General features: G+C 35.9%; 1 protein-coding gene across 34 annotated transcripts in view; it reads right to left on the bottom strand.

The window, feature by feature from the left end:
* Positions 1-387: 387 nt before the first annotated feature.
* Positions 388-23,764, bottom strand: part of NRXN1 (neurexin 1) — a 973,616-nt gene continuing 950,239 nt past the window's right edge. For 24 of the 34 annotated variants that reach the window (XM_036435291.2, XM_045580727.1, XM_045580726.1 and 21 more), the window contains 2 exons: positions 23,440-23,527; positions 388-3,721 (listed from right to left, as the gene is read on the bottom strand). In XM_036435291.2, coding sequence (XP_036291184.1) covers positions 3,414-3,721; positions 23,440-23,527 — 396 coding nt within the window. In that variant the 3' untranslated portion in view covers positions 388-3,413. The remainder of the gene's footprint in view (positions 3,722-23,439; positions 23,528-23,764) is intronic. The other 10 variants (XM_036435285.2, XM_036435293.2, XM_036435275.2 and 7 more) reach the window with 1 other exon arrangement.

The raw sequence follows: 23,764 nt of genomic DNA on the forward strand, positions 1-23,764 counted from the left end.
ATACGGTAAGTTATAGCTAGTAAGTGAGTGTGTTGGAATTTAATTATAGATTTACTTAACTTGAATTACGTTGCTCTTTATAGAGAGAACCATATTCATGAAATCAGCACCTTTATATTGTGTTCAACTATTAATAGTTTTAGGAGTTTGTGGTTTCACATATAGCATGGTTAACAGATGTACACTAAGGTGCATTTTCCGTGGCTGTATCTCTAAATTTATGATAGTAGAGGCGCTTGATGAACATTAAAATCTAGGAAAAGCAGGTCAATATTCTTCCCCTCCTTCTCTCAGGATTTGTTTTCCTTTAAATGCAGTTTTCTGTGTCATTTGATGATGACACAAATGATGCCGCATATACATTAAAAAAAATCAATAAATCCACAGTTGTATTAAGAAATATTTTATTAACAAAACAGTAAATTCCACTTGCTTAGCATTTCCAATAATGGATAAATTGGCCTTGCAACAAAAAAACGAAACAAACAAAACCCTTGAATACCCAGTCACACAGAGCACTAGAAGGGGAGGGTCATGTGGCCTTTGACCACACCACACATTGTTGTAGTATTTGTTGTTTTTTTTAAAAAAGGCAACACATTACATGGATAAAAAAGAAGCAGATTCAATCAGAAAAGTTAGTCTAGAGATGTAATCAAATGTATGCCAGGTAGTGTGAAATCCTCTATTGATTGCAAACTGTGTATGGAACCCTGATACTTTTGTGTGAAGATTTTACTCGTGTCTTTTTCTCTCCCTAGCTCATCTTCCTCTCTTTCTCCACTTTAAAATAAAGAAGGAAAAAAAAAAAGCTAGATTTTGTGTAGGCCAATAACATTAGTAATATTTTTACTGACAATATAAGATTACATCATTGAATGACATCTTAAAATTTATGTTGGAAAGAAACATTGAAATCATTCCCCAACAGCACTACTTCATAGATATACTGCTTAAAAACACCATTATTGATTTTCTATCATAGTTTAGAATCTTTCCTGGTGGAAACTTAGGTCAAGTCCCATAGATCAAATGAAAAAGCAACCATTTCTTTTTATAACCTCAAATGTAAATGAGTGGTTTTATATTTACCTTCTTATTTCACTGGCTTTCCCTGAGTAAGACTGAATGAGAGGGGGAAAAAACACAAAACATGAATATTTTTAACCTAGCAAATGAAAAAAAAAAAAGAAATGTCTGAAACACAAGCAATGGATATTAAATTTTAGTTTTATTCCTCTACTTTCTGGGTCACAAAAAGCCTTGATAACTTTTCATTTACAACAATTTCTTGGCAACCGTAGGTATTGGTGATTTGCTATGTTTCTAAGGTGCTGTATGTCTGAAATCCAGGCCACTTCTTGGCTTTTTATTTTCATCAACTAAAGTATTATAAAAGATGTTTTGCATTTTTTGCCTTTGCTGATTAAAGCTAATTGTAAGTTTTTTCTTCTCTTCCTTGAAATCTATTAGTGTTTTTTGGAGATGTTAAAGTAATGCAATCAATTTATACTGAGGCATCACCTTCCAATCTAATAATGCACTTCTTTTGCATTACCTTCTCATACTGCCAATTTATTGCTATGAACATCATTGAAACTATATGCAAAAACAAGTGTATAATCCATACTTTCCTACCATTTAATGTGTTAAATTAAAACAATTTAATGATATATATATATCATTATAACCACAAAAGTTAAAATATGGTCAATAATCAACAAATAGAGAATCAAAAATTCCTGAAAATACTTTTAGTTGAGAAAGTGTTTACTTTCCAAAATCTTTATCATGCGCATTAGGTTCAGAGAAAAAAAATAATAATTTCATTGGGAAAAAAATTTCCAATTGTAGCAATCAGATTAAGGTGTATATCAACCAATTTTGCTTCCATAACTTCCTCACCTAATGGTTCATGCCCATACATCAAGATACCATTGGTATTCTATTCGGTAAGAAAAGGTTCCATTTCATTGGGGAAATGTCTTCTTGGGGTTTCTTGGGAACATGGTCTCAATGAAGCAAATCACCCCATTTGTCAATACCTTGGCACAATTATCCTCCTTCCTGCTTTACATTTTGTCAGTAAATATTTGTTAGTATATATATGTTTGGGTCTTTCATTATATCTGATGGATTACTCTGAATTCATATGTGTGTACGTGTGTGTACATCCTTGATTGTGAATAGTGAATGTATGTGGAAATGTATTAGGGGAAGAAAAAAAGATTATAAGATACATATGTATAGCTTTTTACCTTCTAATTCACACCTTTCATACAAATACTAGAACTTAATTGCAACAGAATGAAGGCTGTACATGTAAGAAAAAATGAAGCTGAGTCTTTTTATATACATTCATACATATCTTTCTTAGAATAAACACTACATTGTAACTTTAATTTAAAAAGTAAGTAATTGTGGCAATTTATAATGATGGCCAAAAAACAAAAAAACAAAAAACAAAAACAACCCTGAAATAATTGTTGCTCCAATGTCATAAAACTCCCTATAATTAGCAACACTTATAACATTTAATTTACCAAAAATGGCTGAAGAGCAGAGATATATTTTGCATTTTCTATACAACAGGCTATAAAACGTCACTTAACCACAGTCCAGAAAGCACACAGAGATGGATTTTATATAAACATATGTAGTAACATATTAAGCGTGCATGAAAATTTCCCAATGATTGCATCTATGCCCTCTTGTTTTTGTTCTGAAATTTTAGTGTGAAGATGTGCCTTATATTTCACAATGTTGAAAATAAGGCCTCCATACATTTTTTTCCCCCCTCACAATCATAAAGGGGCTTTTTGAATGTGTTCCTACACAAGTCTTCAAAAAAGCCAGCACTTTTGTTGCAAATGTAAATTCCAACCACGGCTCCATTTGCGCCAGGCAGCAAATTCTTAAGGATTTGCAGGTCGAGTCACTCAACATGCCACAGTCTTCTCTGGCAATAGGACTATCTGACTTCTCGGGCAAGCGCTAGCACTTTGGCTAAATCCAGGATCATAGGTAGCTTCTTTTGTGTGTGTTGTGTTTCGTGTTGTGCCTCGATGTTGTAATACTCCTTTGCTTTATGAATGCGTGCAGTCATCACTGTCTTTTTAGAAATGTTCCAGCAACATAAAGACAGGCAGAGTAAATGAAAAACACTGTGGATGTTAGGGAATTTATTGGCCCCTGTTTTTTAATTTTTTATTTATTTTTCTGTTTTGGAGAAACAAGAGCATGAGATACTTGATTTTTTTGATTTTTTTTTTTTAAAAAGTCTTTCCTTCCTGATTGCATTCCCTGTCTTCTTTTTGTATGTGCTTCATAAAAAGGAAAGTAAATAAGTTTATATTATGTCTCAGATAAAATGAAGACTATTTCTATACAAGGGTCCTTTTAAGATCTTGGAATCAGACGTAATACTCTTTATCCTTGTTCTTCTTGTTTTTGTTGGCGCTTTTCGCACTGCTGGGTTGTTTCTCCTTTACGACAGCCCCATTGGACTGCGCTGAGTTACTAATGTAGTTTCGGCTCTCGTCCACGTGGTATGAGCCTTCATCCCGGTTTCTGTACTTGTACATGGCATAGAGGAGGATGAGGATGCACAGGGCGGCAGCGGCCACTATGCCCACCACCATGCCTGTGGTGCTGCTGGACTCCCGGATCACTTCTGCGGAGCCTGGGTATGGCTCTCTGCCGCCTGCCCGGGTTGGGTTGGCTATAGGAAAGGGGGAAGAAAAAAAACACAGAGTGATTATGGAGTTCCTTGAACGCTAACAGTTACCTTCTATTTTCATGACTAATGGGATGGCACCAGGAAATGTAGACTGCTGTGAAGTGTGGAAACCCCATGCCTCAGGGTCCCAAAAAACTGGGGACAATGAATCAAAGCACTGGCTGAGAGATTTGTTGCCATCTTTTCTTTCTCACAGATCAATTTTGTTAACAAGGTCTTGGAAGTGCAGCCGCAAATAAGCTCCATGGACCTCTGAAGGGCCATGTGGATGTGTTTGTTAGGTGAAAAATCATAAACCCAACAATGGAAAATGAAATCATAATGACCGAGTCTTGTAAAATATTAGAGGGTATCAGTTTCAGAATCAAATCGATGTTAACATAGAATCCTTAGAGCCAACTCTAGACTCTGGGTAGATAGCTTTAGGACCATTTATTTAAAACTATAGGAGGCAATATGATTGCATAAAGTATTGAACAATAAAATAACTCAGACGTTTGAATAATGTAAATACCTGCTTTGTAAAAGTATGATTTTAGTCACAACTTTACAAACTAAAACAAAATTAATTCATTTTTCTGTTGGAGGTTTATTTGTATGTATGTATGGGCATTCATTGATTGGTCGCAGTTGAGTGATCACCAAAACCAAATTTGGGAGGTTAAAATAAATGATTCCCCCCTCCCTCAGTTTTATAGACCATCCATATTTTGAGTCAAAACTTGGTGCCTAGTAGATAGCAATAAGTAAAGGACTGGCTAGCTCTGTTTTATTCAACTGGTAAAACCCTCTTTAATCTTTCCAAAGGAAAAAGAGTAACGAAGCTTTCTTTGGTCAGGAAATGGATTTTTGGGTGGCACACTGTCTTCCCAAGGCCTCATCAGGCACTGACATTGACTATGGATGGGGAGAAGACATCCTGTGATTTGGCTTACAGATCAGGGGAGGCGAAGGTGACCCTTTTACATAATACACTTAAAAATTTGTTGTAAGAATTTAAAAGCCTAGGAACTATAGAGAGAGACGATTCCATCCCACTTCTCTCTGAGCCTAGGTCCGTGGTCAGCAAACTGCAGCTTGTGAGCCACATGCGGCTCTTTGGCCGCTTGAGTGTGATTCTTCCACAACATAGCACGTGCAGACACGTACATACAGTGTGATAGAAACTTTGTGGTGCAGAAGTTGGTTTCTGGCTCTCAAAAGAAATTTCAATCGTTGTGCTATTAATATTTGGCTCTTGTCTAATGAGTTTGCCGACCACTGCCCTAGGTCATTTTTCTGTATGAAATTGTTTTCTTTTTCTGAATCTTCTTAAAAGGTCATTACTCTACAGATGTAGTGGGTTAATTTTAAAAAACTTTGTAAGTTATGAAGAATGAATTTAAATCATGACCAGGTTGCATATATATCAAATATTTATGCATGTGAATGTATACACACTGCAGAAATGGACTAATTCAAGAAGACTAGGATTGCACTTTTATATCACTACTATTCAACATTATGTAATAATTATTTTTTTAAAATATTCCTACAGAAGTTCCTATTCCTGGGATTGCTTTACCAACTGAAGCCCTGGACTGCTTTATAATTTCATTTTCAGACTTCACCAAGATTTCTTCTGTCCGCATGTGAATTTCTTGCTGTCATTTTCCTTTCCTTCTCCAAACAAAGCCTTGCAAATATAGTCACTTACAAAGTCATAGCTTTCAATCTCAAAGCAGCAATAGGCTGTATTCTGAGCGACAAAATGCAGCAGGTAAAACACTTCTTTGTTGAGTAAGCCACTGCTTGCTTTACAAAACACCAGGTAATGTTGCTGAATAAGCCTTGGCATTGCTTCTGTGGCCAAGGCGGAGGAGACAAAGACTGTAATCCACAGCATTTGATTACAGGAAATTAATTTTCTCCCCAGAAGAACAGAACCTACTGCAGAAGCTCTGTCACCACCTGACAATCCAAAGGCCACACTTTCTCTTTCAAATACACTCATCTTGGCCAAACTCTGCCAATTAGCTCAGCTGCTAATGTTCACTAAATGACAACTTTCTACCTGCTCAATAGGAGGAGTATTCTTTTGCCAGAATGTCACAAGAGCTGGATCTTTACTGAAATGTTACCTAAGTCTTTTCTCCCCACCAGGTGGGATGCTTTCATTTTCAACACATTTTCATAATTATCTCATTCTAGTTGTCAGAAAGGGAAGGGGAATGTGGAGATTATATATAGATATAGATATAGATATAGATAGATAGATATATATATAGATATAGATATATATAGATATATCTATCTATCTCTCTCTCTCTATCTATCTATCTATCTATCTATCTATATATAGATATATATAAGATATAGATATATATAGATATATCTATCTCTCTCTCTCTATCTATCTATCTATCTATCTATCTATCTATCTATAGATAGATAGATAGAGAGAGAGAGAGAGAGAGAGAGAGAGAGAGAGAGAGATGTATGTTTTCCCCAGTTAGGTGAATTGTCTTATCCAAGAATTTTATTCTTATCTGTTTAAATATTTTTAATATGTTTTTACAATGACAGCATAAGCAGCCTACCATCCATTTGATGTTAAAACTAGAATATGATTGCAAAGACCTAAGAAAAGCCTCAAATGCTTCAATTTTGCCATAGAGCCATTTGATAAGGACCTTATATTTAAGGGAAATGCTATTTAGCAATTGCAGACAAAATGATTTAAGTCACAGGTAGGCCTAAAAATAGCTCTGTAATTCATGTATACATAGATTATTTAAAAAACACTATATTTAGAATATTTATTTAAAAAAAGAAAAACTCAAACCCAATACAGGAATTTTATCCCTTTTCTTCTGATTAGAGCTAAAAAATTAATACCACAGGTATTTTTATAGGACTACTTGGAATATGCAGTTGCTTTTTATCTAATTGATTATTCAATAACATTTTTTTTCTATTTCAAATCTGAAGGATAAGTGATATTTTCTTGACTTTTATGCTAAGTTTAGAATTATTAATAGTAAATAAAGGCCCAGCCTGCCCATTAAATTGTTAATGGGATATCTCTCCTAGATGTGCAATAAAAGGCTATAGAAATTCACATATATTTATGAATTATAAATGTAGTTTCATGTATTGATCATCATTATTGGTTTATTTGATGATCCACTGAAAAGTACATGAGGAAATTTCATTTAAATGTAGAGAATAGTATAAATGGCTCAAAAAGCTAAATGCCTTCTTATATAATTTGCTTAAAATTTTACATAAAAAAGACATCTTTTAACCATTTATGTCAATGTGAAAAAGAATTTAACCAGAGAAATCCATAATCAACTCTTACATTTCACGCAGTTATCAATTTTGCATTTCCTTTAAACTCCATAATAAACTAAATCAATGTATTTTTTTATTTTTCTATGCATGTTTTATTTGTGCATTTTGCAGAGCCATTTTATTTTATTTTATTTTATTTTAAAAAATATATATTTTATTGATTTTCCACAGAGAGGAAGGGAGAGGGATAGAGAGACAGAAACGTTGATAAGAGAGAAACATCCACCAGCTGCCTCTTGCACACCCCCTACTGGGGATGTGCCCACAACCAATGTACATGCCCTTGTACGGAATCGAACCCGGGACCCTTCAGTCTGCAGACCAACGCTCTATCCACTGAGCCAAACCGGTTTCGGCTAAATCAATGTATTTTAGATAATTAAAGCAATCTACATCTTTTTTCCTAGTAGTGTTAAAAAAATCAAGGATCTACAATTTATTTTACTCCATCACCTTTTCTTTGTTCCAACATGTGATGAGAACATTTTAAAAACATGTAAAAGATAAAGGAGGTAAGCTAAAAGAATGGCATACATGCAAAGTAGTAATAAGCCTTGAATGGTCAAAAGTGGACTGATTTGCAAGTAACACTAAGCTAATGTAGCTAATTCATTATATCTGGCCCAGAGGCAAAAGAAGCCCAGGACCATGGAAAACTTTAGTAGGACTGATGATGGGCAGGCACTTAGGTACTACTCAGTGTGACTGGAAATAGGCAACTATTCAATGCAGAGTGGTGGCACATGTGTTTTGGTTAAAGTCTAGGGCACTAGCAATAAAATAAAAAAAGTAGACATAATTCTAAGCATGTAGCTCCATTTATGTTTTCTAATTTCAATAGTTCTATTCACATAGTGAAATCATGACTTATAATTTGTGTAAACACTGTAATAATAGGTGCTTTTATTTACTAAAGATTTCCCACATAATTCTGCCTTATCCCTGTTTTGCAGGAGAATGCCCAACACCATGTACCCCTGAATCCACTGGGGTGGTGTGTACACTGCTAGGTCTATTAAGAAATGCATATGTGGGGAAAGCACATATGCATTCCTTAATGGCAATATAAAGACTTGAGTTTTGCTGGCATTTTTGCTTAAGTGAGTCAGAGATATTCATTATACTGGTAAGGGCAAAGAGCTGTCCCAGGAATTTAACCTCTTTCACATAAGCCACTTTTCAGCCAAAAGGCTGTGGAGATATTCCTGGAACTCGTGGGACCAGATGGCATTATCTTAAAGGGCAAATGAAAATTATTTTTAATTCTATCTCTTTCTCTCTCTCAAATATTTGACAAGATCCTGATGGTTTCTAAAAGTTTTTCACATTGTCTGCTTTGGCCCAGGTTTATTAAGAATCCTCTACACAAGCTCTATGAATTTTCTTGTTTTTCATTGTCTAATTAATATTGGGATAACTTATGTAGGCATAGCCTTTCCAGTGTTAGGATAGTTATTAACATATCTCCACATTAAACCCTAAAACCAGTTTATTCATATCATATAATAATTCATGATGCAAAAGAGATAGTCCAGTGCCTAAGTGTATTTGTTGTTTTGCATAAAAATGTTAAAATGTTTAAAATATTAACTTATCCTTAAATTTGCTGAGACAATTATTTTAAGCTACCACGACAGGAAAAGAAATTGTCCTAATTGGCGTTCTTTCTTTCTTTTTGACAGTCCCTGGCACTGTATCTGTGAAAGAACATTTCCCTAAGTAGGAATTAATTTAGGTCCAGTTAACAAACATCACAAGACAGACATGTTTGAGAGACACAGTAGGCTGTAGTGCAGAGAATTACTTGTGACAGGTCTCATTTCTTCCCAGCTCCTCTGTCATCAAATCTATGCTGTTCTCTATTCCTCCTTACTTAGTCTCCCTCACTACCTCTTCTTTGTGACTCTCTACCAGCTCAGGACTTATCTTTGAAGGTAGCTTTCAGAGTGTATAGTGGGTGTGTCCCTGCCCATTCTCAGGTAAATGAAGGTCAGGCCTTTAGTGGTCAGCGCTTTTTGCCTCAGGGGTAAGAGCATTCCTTAGCATGGTGTTAAATGAGTGACAAAACTTAGTGCCAAGTTCTTAATTTCAAAGCATAATATAAAATAGTCCTTTCTGTCCAAAATATCTCAATGTGATTGATTGTTCACTAGACATGGGCTTTGTGTTTTATACTGGCATACTTTCCTTTAAAATGTAACTTCCTAAATTTGTTTAGAGAATAAAATTATATGCTTTATCAGAAGGAATAATAGTATCAAGTAAAAAACAAAACAAAAAAACACACAACCATTTATTATGCAAATGGAGATCTGGGCAGCACATTAGGCCATTAAGCTTTACTATAGCTTCTATTTATTGCTTTGTCACTATTTAATTGTTTCTAGTCTTAACCAAGGCTGGAGTGTAAAGCCCACATTTTACTTAGCAAAATAATTCTCAAGTGAAGTTCTAAAATAACTATGCATTATGAAAGGTCAATTTTTGAACATTAATGAATCTCTCCATAGAGGTTTCACTTTGCAATAGAAAGCATTTGGCACACTTTATCTGTTCTTCTTGAGATTGGAAACATAGCAATCGAAATTGCTATTAAACTATAATTGCTCATGGTTTATGTTTTTGTAACACTGCATGAGAAAGGCTTAAAGTCCTAACTCCTGTCACATAGAATGAGGGTTTGGTGGATGATTGTGGGACCTTATATTTCCATTGATGAGTTCACCAAAGCAATAACCATGCCACAAGATGCTCTTTTTATCACTCAAATTGTCATTTTTATGAAACTACTTTGTATACTTGGATGAGCTGTTCTTTCACTGTAATCTTATTATATTTATGTTGTTTCCAAAGTTAGCTTTGTAGGGTGAGATTGTAGTTTCCAGGCAATTTTTATTGCTGATTTTATTTCTTCAATATAGGTTGTTAGTGTATAGGTATGTCATCAACCATGACCTTGTCATATCAAGAATGAAGCTAGAGTTTCACTAGATACTGATGCCAGAGAAAATATAGCTTTTGAGCTTTAACAACAACAAAAATTGTGAGACCGCCAATCTTAAGAAATAATTCTCTCTCTCTCTCTCCCTCTCTCTCTCTCTCTCTCTCTCTCTCTCTCTCTCTCTCTCTCTCTCTCTCTCTATATATATATATATATATATATATGCCATTCTGCTACCTGGAATTGTTAGATAGCCTGTCTTACAATAATCCTTTTTAAAAACGACTGGCAAAATACATTTATTTAAATTTTTTTTCACTAAGAGTCAGTAATCTTTATCAAATATTAAATTAAAAGTAATCAATTTAAAATTTCTGTCTCCATACCATGTAAGAAAAGGACTGCCTAAAATGATTTCATTAGAACAGAGTTCTGTACTATGTTTTAATAGATGTGGAAGTTATTATAATTCTAGCTTAGCCTTCAAAATGGTTTCAGATTTATGGGGGAAGACTTGACTTTTCCAGTATCCAGTTTTATTAATACTGTGAAAAGAAAATTGGAACTGTAGGCTCCTGGGGTGTTTGTGAATTGAGATTAGTATAGTTTTTTTTTTATCCAGAAAATAAAGTTTATTCTTCTTCTTTCCATTTTAGTGCTTCAGTACAACCTTGGTCAGAAGAAACTCCGATGCAACCCCTTACAAGAACACATGTTTAAATATCACAGTTGCAAGAAGAAAGGTAGGTAAATATTTATATGGCATGCACAAATATTAACATTACCACAGTTGCAAGAAATCAGGTAAGCAATGTTTTTTATGGTATGCACTGGTATTGACACACAATATGGTTTTATGAAAGGTGATGAATGAAGTCAAATCCGCCTCTTTATGCTAACTCCACCCATGCCCAGAACATTCTGAAGTTCCCTCCTGCAGATAGGACAAAAGGCTTGAGAGAGGACATGTCTGAAACATGAACTGGAGATTCAGAAAGAACTTGGAAATCAATAAGCCCTTACTACTTCCATGGCTACTGGGTCTAGTATTTTTCTGTTACTTTCAAAGCCACCAAGATACATGTTTGAAGGGAAGTGCAGAGGCCACCATTGTGGGATTGAGGTGAGCATTATCTTCACCAGAAATGTAGATATCGCATGCTAGACACAGAAAAACTCATCCTGGGCCTAGAGGACAGAGTAGGGCAGGCTGCTACCTCAAATGGCACCACATAGACAGAAAATGCAATGGACACACACACCCTGGGTGATTTGGGGCACATTGAAACTAATAGAGGAAGATACATATCCCTTATCTCTGGGGGAAGCCATAGGGTCATGAGGTTTTCAGAGACTATTCTTCAATTACTCCATACTTTGTGTAAACTGTGTGACCACAGCTTAGTTGTCTGCAGGCTTTTTAAACTTTTTGCATGGTCATGGTGCCCATTAGGTTTTATTAGAACCCTTGAAAGCTTCAGGGTGTTTACTAAAGTACTGATGTGACTACTATTCTTAAGGTCCTCCAAAGTATGCCATCAATGATCTATTCAAATTTGTCTTCCACTTCTCTCAAAATAAGTGGCAATTCCAATTTTATTTGGGTCCCCCAGTCTCCTCCATATACAATGGAAATTGTGTCCAGCTCCCATGATCTTTTTTTTTCTCCTGCCTGACCAAATACTACCAACTCCTCATAACCCAGCTTAAAAGCCCTGTCTTTTATGAATTTTTCTCGAAGACTCTTCATTCTTTCTGTTAATAAATATAAATATATAGTAAGCAGTAAATATATAGTAAGCAGTAAGTATGTTCTAGGTATTGTACTAGCTACAGCAGGTGAAGTAGATAACCAAACACACTTGACATGTAACCCTCATGGACCTTGACATATAATGAGGAAAATACATATACAACAAAGAATCAAACAGTTCAACTTAAAGCAATAGCTGGAATATGTGTGATGAAGAAAAGTGGTAGATACCATGCAGGAGCAGAACAAAGACCTCTGCTTTAGAGTGAGGTGCCGGGAAGACCTTTCTGAGTTTGTGACATTTATGCTGAGACGTGGAAAATGAGTGGAGAGTAATCAAGTGAAAAGTGCATAGAATAAACTTCTAATGAGAAGGAATGGCATGTGGAATGACCTAGACAGGAAGGAGTTTGCTTTTCAGAAACGAAACAAAAGCCAGAGTGGCTACAGCACTGTAAGTTTTATAGGAGAATGAAGAAAAAAATTTGAAGGTAGATGTGAAATGTAACACACAAATCATAGGCTATGCAGTGAAATCATACAAACTGAGATCACATTTGACTCCATAAATAAAAATTTTATGTGAAATAAAGGCGTCACTAAAAAATTAAAAATGCAAAAAAGGAGAGGAGAAATACTGCTGTCCATATAAAAGATACATATCTCTAAGATACAAAGAGTATGCATCAGTCAATAGAAAAAAGATAACCCACTAGGAGACTGGAAAAAAATACAGCCAATTGGAAAAGAAGACTCAACCTGTTGCAACCCACAGGTTGAGAACCGCTAGCATGGTTGCCTAAGACCATCAGAAAACATAGATATTTACATTTTGATTCATAACAGTAGCAAAATTACAGTTATGGTAGGGGGTCCCCACAACATGAGGAACTGTATTAAAGGGTGGAGGCATTAGAAAGGTTGAGAACCACTGGATTAGAGGAAGAGATTTTTGTAAGTTTATAAATTTTCACGGATAGACTGAGGTGAATGTAACCATTAAGAAAGTGTGAAAGAACTTTGGTTTCAAGGTTTTAGAATAATAAGCAACTGGGCCAGAAACGGGCAGCAACACTGTATATCTTTTTATAGAATATGTTTACCATAATACTTCCCTATCGCCCACCTCCTAAATATCTTCAGTGAAAGAAATTAAATTTATATAATTAAATCAGAAATCACCTTTCCTGTGCTTAGGTGAATTGAGATGAATGAGCATCAATGCAAATATCACATCTGCATTTATTTCCTTATCTCTCCAAGTAATATGAGCTTAATTGCAATAGGTCAGTTTTTAATTAAAAAATTATTAGGGTAACATTTCTTGCAATTCTGTAGTTTCAGGTGTGCAATTATATATCTTCTGTATATTGCATTGTGTTTACCACCCAAAGTCTATTCTCCTCTGTTATCATATATTTGAACACCTTTAACCTCTTTATCTTCTCTCACCTCCCCCTTTTCCTCTAGTAACCACCATACTGTTGTTGCCTGTGTCTATGAGTTTGTTTGTTTGGTTGGTTGGTTCTTGCTTTCTGTTTCATTTCCCATGTGTAAGTTATATCATATGGTTCTTGTCCTTTGTCTGACTTATATCAGTTAGCATGATACTCTCAAGATCCATCCAGGGTGCTGTGAATGGCAATATTTCATCTTTTTTTTTATTTTTTATTTTTTTATTTAAAGTCAGTCAAGTTAGTAGCCTTCAGTTTGAGTCATTTCAGTGTCTTATTTACATCATCACCTGACAGCACCACAAATAGTTGGGAACTAACTTGGAACTCTTTTCTCAAACTCAGCAGAGTAGCTGCAGTTTCTAAGGTACTTTTTATTCCTGCTGAGCTTGGAGGGATAAATTTGAAAAGGGATCATCAGTCAGGTCAAACTTTCCATAATTGTCAAGCAGGAGAAAAACCATATAGGCAATAATTGAGAAAATCCGTTTCAAAGTTAGGGAGCCTGGAGAGTCTTGTGTGTTTTTAATCCAAATGTATTACATTTTAGAAAATGGGAGGAGAGCTGTGTTTTGAAATGTAGAAGACAGTCTCTATTACTCATTCCCACGCCACTAAACTCTTCCATAGCAACATAGCTTCTTTTGCTGGAAACTCATTGACTAAAATAGCCAGAAATACATATACCCAGAAATCACTTTTCTTAAGATGCATTTCACATTTTTACATATAGAAAGCTTAACAATCAATCTGTATACAAATCCAGGGGATGAATTCAAAGGAATCCTCAAATCTTAAACCAGGAATTTGGTGAACCTGATTATAGGAAGACAAAAGTGGCAGCACAATGATTATAGCCAGGTTAATAGGAGAGTGTATGTGTATGTGTACACACACACATGAATAATGCAGCATTCCTTCCAATTATCTGACAGAAGTAACAATAGTCACCTCCCTCCCCTCTTGAAGTCAGACTTTTGAAGAGCACCAGGAAAGATCTCACAATACCTTGGGGTTAACTTACTTAAATATATTGGATTATCAAAACTTTCTTTCCAACTTCCAAATATTGCAAGGATTTATCTTTAGTGGATATATTTTCACATGATTTAATTGTCAAGTGATACTCAACATGGCTATTATAACTTCTGACTCAGTGTAAGGCTTAAATATATTTTCTTATTTAGTTAACTGTTACCTTTATGGAATTATTGTTATATGGTAGGCTCTGTGTACTTCATACAAATCATCTAATCTATTCTTCATAACAACACTGTGATACAGGTGTTCTCATTCCTTCATAGGAAAGGGAAATAAGTCTCAGAGAAATTATATTATCTAGGCTTCCTAAATGGCACAGTGGAAATTCCAACTTGGGTATGTCTGTTCCAGTTTTAGACATTCAGTGCATCTGCATTTATGACTGCAGAATGATTTGTTAATATTCCCAATTTTATCCTTCCTGTAGAATTGAGCACTTTAGGCCTCTTTTCCAGACATCCTTCCAGTTGTATCCCTTCCAGCCACATGCCACTATACCTCCTGCCATCTATCTGCCCTTTCTTTCCAGTAACAGAAGTTTGCATTCCCGCAGAATCTTAGGAAAGCTAGGGGCAGGAAGCATATCAGACATTAGGTTCTATTCTAGGCACTGCAGCTAACTTGCCGAGTTGACCCATAACAACTCATTATCCTCTGCTATTATGATTTCATCAGAAACATAAGGGCCATACATTATTTACCTCCCAGGGTCTTTGTGAGGATCAGACCAAGTAGGACAATCAATGTGAAAGTGCTATGGAAAAAAGCAGTGATGGCCCAATTATTTTCCCTGTGTCTGCCACACAAAAGGTATTGAATCACCAGCTGTTCCAACAAGTAGACAATTCTGCAATATGCACTGCATGCCATGGCTCTGTCCATTGTGACAGGGCCATGAAGGACATTATCCCCACAGGGGTCACTGTATTTAGGAACTTTCCTCTCATGCACGGAGCAGGCCCTGTGAATTCAAGAGGCCAACGGCCATTAATTGTCATGCTGTGTGTGGAGCTTGTTTCTGTTTATCTGCGAAACATTCTATCTTTACAGATTGGTGCTCTCTGGTACCTATGAATGGGGTGAATTATTCCTCTTCCTCTTTCAAAATTTTATGATGATTTTTTAGGGCTTTAGGTCTCATGAAATCAATCACCTGAGACCACTCTTTGATAATAATTGAAAGCAAGGCTTATTATCTTGGACAGAATAACTCTTGTTTAGGTTTTTGGGTCTACTTCTAAAATCGTTAGGTCAGTTCTCTTTTTCTTCGCCTTTTACCTGCTCTGGACTTGTATGGTGTACCCTGGATAAAATTGCAAGGGTCCAGGTCATTTTGGGTAAGGAGGGAGTGCACAGTTTTGCTGATTGTAAAACTGGGTCTACTCACTTCAGGTGATCGTTTTTATATTCCTGTCAGGAAGCTATTGCTGTCTCAATTTTCTTTTGTTGGAGAAAGATCACATTCTTTCTGGTGAAAGTGCAATAGCTGAGGGTGAAAGATGAGACAGCTTCCCCACTGAGCCCATTAGAAGGAATCGAGTTAAGCCTAGAATTGGGAAATATGGAAGGCAAGCCATCCATCATGGGGGAAGGGTGTGTGGTGGGTAAGCCCGGTTAAGCCAAGCTGTCCAACGTGTTCCTGAATGTTGGATGAGGTAGGGCAAGCAGATTCTAAGAGCAGGCAGGAAAGCTAATTATCCCCTTTTCAAAAGCTCTGTGTGGCAGAGGCCTGCATCTTTTTCCTCCAGAAATAAGAATAGCAGATGATATGTACCCTCTTCCCATCCTAGCAACCTAAATCTATCTAGCGGAAACTAACTCTTGTCTTGCTAGTTTCCTAGTGGCTACTGAGAAAGGTTGTCTTCTGATAGAATTCAGAAATACTTTTTAAAACTTAGATGTATAAAGGCCAAATACTAACATTATCCTTTCTTGCCTGAGATGCCGGTTTATTTCACTTTATGATATGGCTTACTCAGTTAGTTAGTTGCCTGGTACTGCCATTAAAAGAAAATTTATATTATTAAGTTTCCATGTGGCCGACTCAAAGCTAAGTGTTATACACGCATTCTCTTTTAATCACCACAACAATGAGTATTTAACATTATTGATGTCATTTATAGATGCAAAAAAATAAAATAGAGGTCTACTGCTTGGTTTCCAATTTCACAGCAACTGGATGAACTGGGATGTGAACTTTGACTTCTAAGGTTTGCTTAAATGAAGTGTACATTTGTGTGCTCATAGATGTGGCAATGGTGGTACTTCTCTTTTTATTAATTTTAAAAGTTTTATGGATGGTCTTGGCTATGTTGTCAGCTTTAATATATCCTCTTTTAACCTGGCAACTTAATAACGTATTCCTTTTTATTTACTTTTCACTTAGTATTGACATATAATATTGTACTAATTTCAGGTGTACAACCTAGCAATTAGACATTTATATGCATTATATAGTGATTACTCCTATAAGTCCAGCGCTTATTTGGCACTATATGTGGTTACTGCAATATTATTGACTAGATTCCCTATGCTGTGCTTGACATTCCTGTGAGTGTTGTTATAACTGGCAATCTGTACTTCTTAATTCCTTTACATTTTTTCCTCCATCCCATCAACAATTCTCCCATCTGATAACCATCAATTTACTTTCTGTATCTGAGTTTATTTGTTCATTAATTTGTTTTTTTAGACTTCATGTGTAAGTGAAATTATATGGCATTTGTCCTTAATAGGTTTAATATCTTCCATGTTGCCACAAATGGCAATATTTCATTCTTTTTTATGCTGGGTAACATTCCACTGTATGTATATACCACTACTTCTTTATTCATCTGTTGATGAACATCGAGGTTGTTTCTGTATGTTGACTATTGTAAATAATGCAATGAACATAGGGGTGCATGTATCTTTCTAAACTAGTGTTTTGAATTTCTTCAGATAAATATGCAGAAGTGAAATAGCTGGATCATATGGTACTTCTAATTTTTTTTTTTTTTTTTAGGAGCCTCTATACTATATTCCATGGTGGCTGAACCAATTTACAGTCTTACCAACAGTGCATGAATGTTCCCTTTTCTCATCAACACTTGTATACTGATAACTACCTGACATGTGAGATCTCATTGTGGTTTTAATTTGCATTTCCCAAATCCTTGTTTCTGTGGGAGAGTTGGAGCCTACCTTAAGATAGCTTTGCTCTAAGTTGTAGAAGTACTTCCAGTCATGAAGATAATATGTTTACTTTTACTTTGGGTGAAGCTGATTACCAAAGATAGTCGCAGAACCCTCCAATACAACTCTTTAATTTCTCTAATCGGTTTTTTTTTTTTTTTTTGAGCTTGAGTTCTGGCCTCTTAACTTCATTCAATTAACTTCATTCTTTTGACATTAGTGTTCTCAGAAAAACAGGGGGGGAGTGAGTGAAAGCGATGTCTAAAATGAGCTTTTTTATTTTAACCATACAGTGCTCATTTTTGTTTGCTTTCTACATAATTAAATTTATATTGAAAAAAGGAAAAAACACACCAATTTATCCATCAGCATGTCAGACACTGAAATCCAACAATCCCATCAGTTCCCCTACTCCAGGTCCTGCACCTGTACCATTAGCTAAGTCCTTGGCACTGACTCTGGCCTAGTGCGATGTTTCAAAAAAATGGAGCACTCATCACTGTTGTTTTTCTCAATACAGCTCAAAATTCACCATTTTAACAGCAATATGTTGGCTATTAGGGGCTAATTAAACTTGTATTTGAATAATCACATAATAAATACCTCAATTTTAAATGTTGCACAAAATTAGCCCCTAATCAGGCTCTAAAAATATGATCTAATAAGTGAAATATTCCTTAAATGATTGTGATTACTTATTTAATGAAAAGATGCACCTCATTTAATATACATATTTTCACTGCTAATGTGGTTAATGGGTTCGGTTCAATAGAAATCCTTTGATCTTTTCTCAAAATAGCACACTGAAAAAGTGCATGGTAATTGCAGCAAATTTAGCCTAATGAATAGTAATATATGCAAAGGATTTTTAAAATTTAAGTGAACATTTAAAAAATAATCTTACTTTTGTGATATGCCTGAATTTGTGATATGCCTGAATTTTCTAACAAACTTCTGAAATATGAAAAATAATGAAGTAGAATGTTCATCAAGTACTAAGAGCAATAACAAACAGACTCAATCTTCACTAAATGCTAGTTATTTTGGCCTATGATTACTCATTTAACTTGGACCCAGATCATTGTGAACAAGTGATGTGTAATCTAGTTATCCTTTGAGGGTCTGTACCAGTAGTTCATCTCTACTGGTTTAACTAATGCTTAAAATATTGTCACAAAAATTATAATCCTTTTCTTCTGCTATAACTACCCAGCTTTAGAATTATTATTCAATAGAGCTTTCTCTTTTTTTTTGACAAAGATTTAATTGATATGGAGGTGGCACAATAATTCTATTAGCTACCCACTCTCCCTCCCCCAGCATTCCCATACATACACAAAATGTATGGACATGATATGCTCAGCATTATAAATAAAAGGGGAAGTTATTTTTCCTAAATGGGGTTCCCAGGAAACCAGAAGCTGGTCCTGTTCTCTGTAATCTAGATAAAGTAGAGTTGCTCAAGCAGGAAGATCTCACTAAAAACGGGGGAGAGGGGAGAATCATAATCTTGAATATCAACTTAAAATCACCTTTCCAAATTTCTTGAGTTTTCAGAAAAGGGTCTTCTTAGACAAGGATCTCAGAACTAACATACTGACATTATTAAGGGTCAACTTGAAACTTAACTGGTTTGTAGTGTTGTCATTTTGTCAATTTACTAAGTAAATCTAAAACGTAAGATTTCAAAGCTTTAAAAAGAAAAACATATTCATGTGGAAAAAATGTCTTGGAAAATATGTATATAATATAAATCATAATGTCAGCCAACAGTCATATAGTATTTATTATAAGCAAGGCACTGTTATACAACATGCTTTTCCATATATTAATTCATTTAATCTAATAACCATATCTATAGGCAGAGGGAAAAGCTACCTACTTGTCATGCAGCTGAAAGTAGGCATTTTGGGAACTGTGATCTAGTTCCCAATGGCTGCTTCAGATTTCTACCTCTCAGCTAAAGTGAGGATTCAGTTAGACTTCTGAATTGCATAGTCACCCTGCCATTAAGCACTGTTTACACCCACATGAAGGTATCTTCCAATGCTAACCACGCAGGGCAATATGGCTGTAACCAAGGATAACTGAGTTCCAATGTTCCCACACAGGGGGTTGTCCCTGATTTAGTTTCAACATGTACAGTTCCCATCAGGAGGCCAGAGTGGCTCATCATTTGCCCACCGATTTTCAGTCAGAAAAGTAATAGCACTGTGTAAAAGGGGAAATGTAGGTTGAATATTCTTTCTATATTGCTAAGCTGAGAAAAAGAACCACCATTTATGCTACACTTTATGCCAGGCATTGCAGCAGGTGCCTTAAACATTAGTTTGAATTCCTGCAATAACCTGAAAAATAGGTGCTATTTTAATGTGAAAGATGAAGAACGTGGTGATCATCAATATTAACTAAAAATGCACTCAGGGTAGGATGAAAGATGTCTGTTTGTAGAATGTGAAATTGGTTAAGGACTTCTTATTTTTGCTCCCAGAGCTTAACAGAGCAGTGGGTGCACAGGAGGACTCAATACTACTTGATCAATGGTGAAACTGGTAATCTACCACTTATACAACTTCCCTCCTCATTAAGAGTTCTGAAGGGAACCACATGGTAATTAAATTGATCAAACACTTGCTAGAAAGCATATTTACTTGCATTCAAGAATATGCCAGATTTTTCCTGTTTCATTAATAGCCATAGAAAGGCGCTTAAAAAAAATGAACATAGCACATTTTCAGAGAAGATATTTGAAGGGGCTGTGGATAAGGGAGATCAGAGAACTCTAATATGTAAATATTCAGGGAGTGCAAAAGACATTAGTGTGCAACCCACCTGTAGAAGTTATCCTGCACAACTTTACAAAAATAACAGCTTCCTTTTGCTTGAGCAGGAGCAAAAGTGCGCAGCAGATATAATTCATTTCTGAATAACCCAATATGTAATTTTTCTAAAAAGTCAGTTTTCTAAAACATCTGATGATAATCTGAAATGATTTCTAGCTTTATCAAACATTATCCAAAAATCTAATAATATCAACAAGTACAGTTTTTGTGCATGTTTTGTATTCAAGATAAAATGAAAGCAAGAAAAAGATATTTAAGAAAACCAGTACATTAAGAAAGAAAGGCTTGCAGGAGGAACATTCTATAATAGAACAACATTCATATTTGCAGAGCATTAAAGAAAAATACTTGGGAAATAGAAAATCATATAAACTAAGAATCTCATAGGAAGATGTCATGGAAAGAGAGCCAATTCTACCAAAAGAGCAAAGTACATGAATTATTAAAGTTGGACATACAAAGTCATCAGGAATTGGACAGAACAAGTCAATGTAGAAAAGAGATCTCACAAAATGTAATATAGAAAGAAAAAGCACTCATGGAATATAATATTGAGACACTTTCAAGAAAAGGTAAGATCACAAGAAAAGTCTAAGGAAAATGATTCCATTGAAGCCACAAAATATGGAGTTGAAGCCTTAAGAGGAGCTGATGAATTGAAAATGGGAGAATATGGGGAGAAAAAAAATGCCGAGGAAGAGGATAAGAACTTAAACTAAGCTTGGTACAAGAGTCTTGAAGTAGGTGTCATCAGATAGAGGCAGTAGCTGTTGGTTTTGGAAACCTGACAAGAGCCTTTGTTGCAGTAGAACAAAATTTACACAACATATCCATGCATGGAGCAAGGCAACAGGGTTTCTGCTTCATGGAGCTTCCCTACTTGTGGAGGAACGCAAGCTATGCATTCATGAACAGATAAAGAAGATTCTTTCACACAGTGTGATAAAGAAAAAAAGGGCAGAAAGATTATCTGGAGTGTGGCTATTAGCAAACTGCTTCCCACTTTCCCTTGTGCTCTACTGTTGAACACAACTGACAAAACTCACGTGAATAAAAAGGACAGGAGGATGACAAAAGCATAATATCTCTCTTCTCTCCTCCCTCCTTCCCTCCCCCGAAACCCTCAATCCTGGAGAAAGAGACATAAACGTGTCTAAAAGGAATGATGAGTTTGACCCATAAACAAAAGCTAGATTTTGATCATTTACCTGGGCTTAAGAAGAAAAAAAAATGTGACAATTTTAAATGCAATTAGAGTTCTCACAATAAAGTTCACTAGGACTCCGTACAAGAGGTTGATAGACCATACTCAGGACAGAGGAAGCAAATTCAGCAAGTAGTATAATTAGTAGGAACTTGAACTGTTTTCAGTGCTTTATGAACACAGAGGAACATGCTGGGGGGAAAAAAAAGGACTACTCTCTAGAAAATGTGAATCGGGAAAACAGATATGAGTACAACCCAACACCTGATTTTGTTTGATGAATAATTTATACTGGAAGATCTCAGAGAAGATCAGATACAAAGAGAATGTTCTGGATGGGCATGTGAGAATAAGAGAAATGGGGAAAGAAGAAACCTGAGGGAGGAAAAGAAAAAATATGGGTCTGATATACTATATTTAAAAAAAAACTTATTTTATATGATATATAGAAATAGAGAATACAAATGAAAACAAAGTCAGGATCTTGGCAAAAGGCCCCGGAAGGCATCATAAAAGGGACTCTGTCCAGATAACCAAAGCAGGATGGTTATAAAGAGCTGTAAGCTGGAAGAATGGAATGGATGATTATCAGAATTCTAATATAGGAAAGAAGATTCTGCAGGCTGAGAATTTTGATGGTGGGGTGCAGGGAGAGGAGGGAGGACAAGAACACACAAGTCTGGCTTTCCCAAGCCGCCTTCTCCTCACTGGCAGTCAGTAGCTTTTCTAAGAGGTTAGAGTGCAAAGCTAAAATCAATGGGAGGCAATTATATTCAAAAAGAAAGGCAAGGCACGCATCCTGAACCACTTTCTAAAAAATTCAAATATCAGAATGAGTAGTTTTACTTCAGAATGATATTCTTCACAGCAATGCAATTGAGTTATTGTATTGTGACGTGAAGTTTTTCTGGGGTTCTGTCTAGGTGACATAGATCGTGAGTTAGCTCATTGTGGTTAGCTCAGATCTGCCTCATTCCTTTTGATAACCTAAACAAAAAAAGGACTGGATTTTAAGAAACACTGGAAATGCCCCTAGTAGTTGTTGTTATGAATATCTGGGGGGGAAATCCAGGCTGGGACTAATTGTCTGGGCCCACAGCTAACAAAAAGGAGAGGGAAGGGTGCACGGCTGGATGGAAACAGGGTTTGTGTTGGTCAGCCACGCCCGTCACAAAGGAGGAGGAGAAATTATGCATCAGCTTGAGTTAAAATGCATCAGCTTACATTTTAGGGTGACGTGGTAAGACTCAAATGGTCTATTACATACAGCAAAGACTGCACCTGCTGTTTGTTTGACCACTGCCATAATAGTCTCACTTTTGAAATTCAGAAATATATCACTTAAGATAATTCTACTTTTTGTCAGTAGAAAAGTCAAGTAATTTTCCACAATGCACTGCAATTTTATAGCTGACAACTTTGCTATAGGTGACCAAAGGAAAGCCCATGCTAACGTTACTCAACAAAAATTAGGTTGTGAGTTAAAGGAATGTGAACAGTAAAGGAGCAGCCTTGTGTGCATTCCCACTGCTCTTTCTGAAATACACAATCTTGGTGGGTTTTTTTTTTTAATTTTCTTTTTTAAAATTTATTGATTAAGGTATTACATATGTGTCCTCGTCCCCCCATTTACCTCCCAATTCTCCCTCATTCATGCCTTCACCCCCCTGTTGTCTGTGTCCATTGGTTAAGCTTATATGCATGCATACATACAAGTGCTTTGGTTGATCCCTCCCCTACATCCCCTCTGAGGTTTGATAGTCTGATCGGTGCTTCTCTCTCTTAATTCTTTTTCAATTAACATGTAAAAGCAATAACCCCTTCTCTCTCAACAAAGCATTCGGTAATAGGACTAGACGTTTAGATATAAATGCAAGTTTTTTTTTTCTGAGGACTATAGCATGCAACAAAGATTTAGAGTAAGCAAAGAAAGTAAGAAAAAAAGTCGACTAACCTAACCCACCTGAGCTCGGCTCACAGGGGTCAATGTCCTCGTCATCGCTGGGACACTCTGCTGAGGCCACAAGGATGTCATCTGTGGTCTGTAAAGAAAAGCACATGCAGTCGATTAATTTAAAGGATCCTGACAGAGCTCCTCATCTTGGTCTCATTGACAAGTGAAATGTGCGTGTGTTTACCTGATACACTGAGAAACCAAATTCAGTACTTATTTCCCTTCCCAAAGACACAGAGCTTACTTTTTTTTTTTTTTCCCAACCTACTGTAGATCTGTCATGGACTTGTGAAAACTTGTGTATTTGTGAAAACACAGTTAGAAC

This window comes from Pipistrellus kuhlii, unplaced genomic scaffold (genome assembly GCF_014108245.1).
Source record: "Pipistrellus kuhlii isolate mPipKuh1 unplaced genomic scaffold, mPipKuh1.p scaffold_m20_p_13, whole genome shotgun sequence".
NCBI lineage: Eukaryota > Metazoa > Chordata > Mammalia > Chiroptera > Vespertilionidae > Pipistrellus > Pipistrellus kuhlii.